This window comes from Gracilinanus agilis, chromosome 4 (assembly GCF_016433145.1).
Source record: "Gracilinanus agilis isolate LMUSP501 chromosome 4, AgileGrace, whole genome shotgun sequence".
Lineage (NCBI taxonomy): Eukaryota > Metazoa > Chordata > Mammalia > Didelphimorphia > Didelphidae > Gracilinanus > Gracilinanus agilis.
The window spans coordinates 389943260-389948355 of NC_058133.1; the positions used below are offsets into that span (position 1 = coordinate 389943260).

The window sequence follows — 5096 nt, forward strand, 5'->3', positions numbered from 1 at the left end:
AAATTCAATTAAAAATACAGAAAATTGGTGATGGGGATTTGGAGCTCAGGGGTAGAACAGAGGCTGAATATATAAAGGTATTGAGTTGATAATTAAGTCCTTTGGAACTGAAAAAAAGGTCACTAAGTGAGAGAATATAAAGAGAGAAAGAAGGAGAGCTCAGGACAGAACTGTGGCGTATACCCACAGTTGAGGGAGAGAAAATTTGGATGATGAGGGTACATTTTATTACCCATAGAACTAAAAGCATAATTTGTGCTCAGTGTATTCTCCAAATATTTTAAGCCAATTATCTATCATTATAGAACAGTATAAAAATACCACAAACCAATATAATTCACAGCTGGCAAGCTTCTGATCCAGTATCAATGTAAAAACCATAGTTTTTCCCAAATTCTGTTGGTTAACCCCCTACATTTCATTAATGTCTTAGTGGCGTTCTTAGGTGAGTCCAGAGGTCTATGGAAAACCCCATCCCAGTTTTATTCAGGTAACTTGCCCTTTGCATAGAGTAAAAAGGGTTTCCCCCCTACTCATCTTCAACATATTAAATTTAAGTGATCTCCAATGAGGAAGAGGAAAATATTCCGTGGTATTCTCCAATATGGGATGCCAGTCTCAGAAAATAAAGATAACTGGAGAATATAGCTAAGCTCTGACCCATACTCTAAAATTGATAGGGTTGAAAAGGTCTGCACTTATATTTCCCAGATTTTTTAAAAAATTAATATTCTGAAATTTTATTTTTTCCATTAATTTTTCTGTGGTTATATTTTCTTTTTTTAATTCAAAGTTATTTTGTTTTCCCAATTACATGTAATAACAATTTTAACATATTTCCAAAATTATAAGATCTATATTGTCTTCCTCTCTCCCTTCCCTTCCCCCTAGAGATAGTCAGCAATTTGATCTGGGTTATATATGTATTATAATGCAAAACACACTTCCATATTGGTCAATGTCATAACAGAATATTCATATAAAACCCAAATCCCAAAATAAAACCATAAATAAACTAATGAAAAAAATAGTATTCTTTGATCTGCATCTGACTTCAACAGTTTATTCTCTAGAGGTGTATAGCATTCTTTATCATAAGTCCTTTAGATTAGTTCCAGATCTTTGCATTGTTGAGAGTAGTCAAGTCTTTCACAGTTGATCATCATGCAATATTATGCTGTGCATAATGTTCTAGCAGTTCTGTTTATTTCACTCTACATCAGTTCACATAGATCTTTCCAGCTTTTTCTGAAATCATCCTGCTTATCATTTCTTATAGCACAATAGTATCCCATAACCAAAATATACCACATTTTGTTCAGCCATTTGCCAGTTGATGGATATCCCTCAGTTTCCAATTCTTTGCCACCACAAAAAGAGTTGCTATAATATTTTTATACAAGTTAGTCCATTCCCCATTTTTGTTATCTCTTTAGTATACAGACCCAATAATGGCATTATAGGATCAAAGGATATGCAGTTTTATAGCCTTTATCACTTTCCTTTACTGTCATATTTGCATCTGCTAGGTGTAAAATGGTACCTCAGAATTGTTTTAATTTGCATTTCTCTAATCAAGAGGGGTTTAGAATACTTTTTCATATGATTATTGATAACTTTGATTTCTTCATGTAAAAATTGCTTATTCATATCCTTTGACTATTTGTCAATTGGGGAATGATTTGTATTTTTATAAATTTGACTTGCTTCTCTACATATTTGAGAAATGAGACCTTTATCAGAAAAAATTGTTATAAAATTTTTCCCCAGTTTGTTGTTTCCTTTCTGATCTTGGTTACATTGATTTTTTTTTAATTTAATGTAATCAAAATTATTCATTTTACATCTTATCTCATCTCTTTTTTGGTCATAAATTCTTATGTTCTCAACAGATCTGTTAGGCTAACTATTCTATGTCCCCCAAACAGAGTTATGGTATCGCTCTTTATATCTAAATCATATACCTATTTTGATCTTATCTTGGTATAGGGTGTGAGATATACCTAGTTTCTGTCATACATACCGTTTTCCAGTTTTTCCAGTTTCCCAGCAGTTTTTGTTAAATAGTGAATTTCGATCCCAAAAGCTGGGGTCTTCTTTCCAGAACTTTTGAGTGAGTCCTTTGATGTGACTCCTAAGGATTCCCTCCCCCTTTTTGCCACATGGGAAAAGAGATGCTGCAGAAGTATTGGTCCAGAGAAATGAAGTAGCAAAAAAGACCTATGCACAGTTTTTTTTTTGACTATGAAAAGTTCACAACTGAGTATAGAAGATGAAAAGTTGTAAAAGTTTTGACATCAAGTAAAGCTGCAGAAGATCAGGAATTTTTCAGGCATATATTAAATGAAATTAATTAATAAAAGGAAGTATTGGGACCAATGGATGATTTGTTAAGACTTACTGAGAAAGGCAAAATATTGTGTCCAGATATTTAATTCTCTAATATCCTTTAATAGTTTAGAAATACTATGTAATGTTTAATGTTATCTCTTTGAACAAAGAGTGTGTTTCAAAAAATTATATCAAGCAGAAAATTCATAGTTTTGATATGAATCTTAAGTTAAATTACTTGTTTTGGTATTAACTCTATAACTATGACACAATTTCATTTAATGTATTATAACTTTAGGAAAAGTAGCCAAGAGGAAAAGGATAGCCTCTTGAATGTTAAATGGCAAATTTAAGTATGTTAAGTCCTAATGGGAAAAGGAGAGAAGATTGAATCATAGATATATGTGACTATTCTCAATTCTGACAAAACCAATCCACTAATTCTTGATAAAGTTTGAAAAGAGGCTCTACCTCAAAGAAATATAATACCTAGAGATGGTTTACTACTTGAAGATTTTAGGGGGAAAATAAATTATTTTAAATATAACTTCAGCAGATATGTTGTTCTGGTCATCTAATGATTAGGAAAAATTACAGATACTACTATATTCATTAGAAAATAAAAATAACATGATAGCATACCTAATTTTCTATAAATAGCTACAAAAGGTCAATAATAATAAATATGTAAGTTTCCATTTTTAAAATACATTCATTTCTTGGCATCTCAGATTGCAGAGTTTATAAATAAGTATCAAATACAGTTGAAAATTAAACATGTTTCTAAGTATTTAGTCCTAAAAATAATTGACACCTAGAAGAGTCTTTTTTGAAAACTTTACCAAAGAAAATCATCTTTAGGGCCCTCCGAAACCAAGGGTAGAAAAATGCATAAACCATTGGATTCAAGGTAGAATTTAAATAACCAAACCAAATCAGTAAATCATTCAGAAAGGGTGGGATGGTGTAATTCATAAAAGGATCAATGACTGTGCAGAAAAAGAATGGACACCAACAAATAAGGAAAACTCCCATCACAATGCCTAAAGTCTTTGCTGCTTTCTTTTCTTTGCTTCGTGAAAATTGCTGTTTCTCCTCAAACGCATTTTGGATCTTCTGGTTTGCATTTTTTATTGATTTGGCTTGTCCTTTGGCAATGAAATATATTTTCCCATATATACACAGCATAATAGATCCAGGAATGTAGAAGGAAGTCATGAAGGCCATGATGCCAGATATTTTGCTGAAAAAGACAAAGCAACCACCCTTGCAGTGAATGTGCTTATAATATAGCTCTTCCGCTCCTTTTAAGTTTAGCTCCAGGAAGATCATCCCAAAGGCAAAAATGGCAGGGACAGCCCAGCTTATTGCAATCATTACAAGTACAACCAAGACACTGATCTTGGCTTTATATCTCAGTGGGTCACACACAGCAAAGTAGCGGTCAATAGAAATGAAGGACAAGTGAAATATTGATGCTGAACTTAGCATAATGTCAGTGCTTGTATGAAGTTTGCAAAAGACCTCTCCAAAATACCAGCACTTTTCAACTGATCTCACCATGCTGTAAGGCATGACCAAAAATCCCAACAGAAAGTCAACAGTGGCCATGGAACTGATTAGCATATTGGTTGGAGTGTGAAGTTGCTTGAAGTGTGATATGGAGATAATAACCATCAGATTTCCAGCCAGCGTCACGAGAATCAAGAGTATCATTACACAGTACATGGGAATGCGGATGATATTTGTCCAACTGTTCTTTATACAAGAACCATTTATTGCTTCCTGACAAAATGTCATATTCTCAAGTCCTTTGAACCAGGTTATTTCTACTTTAGTGAATGAGATGTTACTTGATCAACATTAGTCCCATGTCCATAATCAGAGTAGAATTGTTTCACCTTTCCAATTGAATGTACCCATCCAAGAAACCTGAAAAAAGAAAAATCTAAATCATGAATTTGCTTGTTTACTCTTATTGCTAATATAAGGCATTTAATCTATTTTGGAAGACATTTTACCTCAAAAAAAACCACAATTGCTAGAAATGGTTTATTACTGAAAGATTTTAAAGAAAAAAAGCTGAAAAATATTTTAAATAATGTTCCTTTAAAGTAGAAGTTGTATTATCAACTCATATATTATAATCATTTGCTTCATGTTGGCATTTCTTATTTAAACACATTTTTTCCTAAAATTTGAGATTTACCACATCAAACTTTCAGACTATATGTTCACCTATATGTAATTAGGGTGCAGCCCTTTTGGACATGCATCAACCCAGAGGCAGGAAGGTGTAAGTGATTAGATGGTAGGTCTTGGGAATAGGAAGAATGGAATTTAAGTCCTGTCTTGCTCCTTTTACATACCAGCCTTGTGATCATGGACAGTTCAGTTAACTTTTTAATGCCCCCAAGAAATTCTCTGAGATTGCAAATTTAAAATTTATTTCCAATCAACTTTGATGGAAAGAATTTCCACACCAGAAGTCTCAATAAGATCACAAGTTCCAAACAAAATTAATAATAATAACAAACTCTTAGATAAAAAAGATTCCAAAAAATCATTCTTTATTCTATTAGCAACAAATATAGTATATTCATCAGAAGTTTCTAAGAGTCCTGAAAAAGAGAGGATATAAATCTATGAGATTCTGATCATAGTGCTTCAAAACAAGCTTTTTTTTTTTTTGAAAAGTGGTTGAAAGTAGCATAACACCTCATGTGCCATCAATTGGCCATGATTTTAACCCTTTCTTCACCTAA

General features: G+C 32.5%; 1 protein-coding gene across 1 annotated transcript; it reads right to left on the bottom strand.

The window, feature by feature from the left end:
- Positions 1-3114: 3114 nt before the first annotated feature.
- On the bottom strand, positions 3115-4131 carry TAAR1 (trace amine associated receptor 1). Its single transcript, XM_044671704.1, has one exon. The coding sequence runs from the start codon at positions 4129-4131 to the stop codon at positions 3115-3117; it is 1017 nt and encodes a 338-aa protein (XP_044527639.1).
- Between the last annotated feature and the right edge of the window lie 965 nt (positions 4132-5096).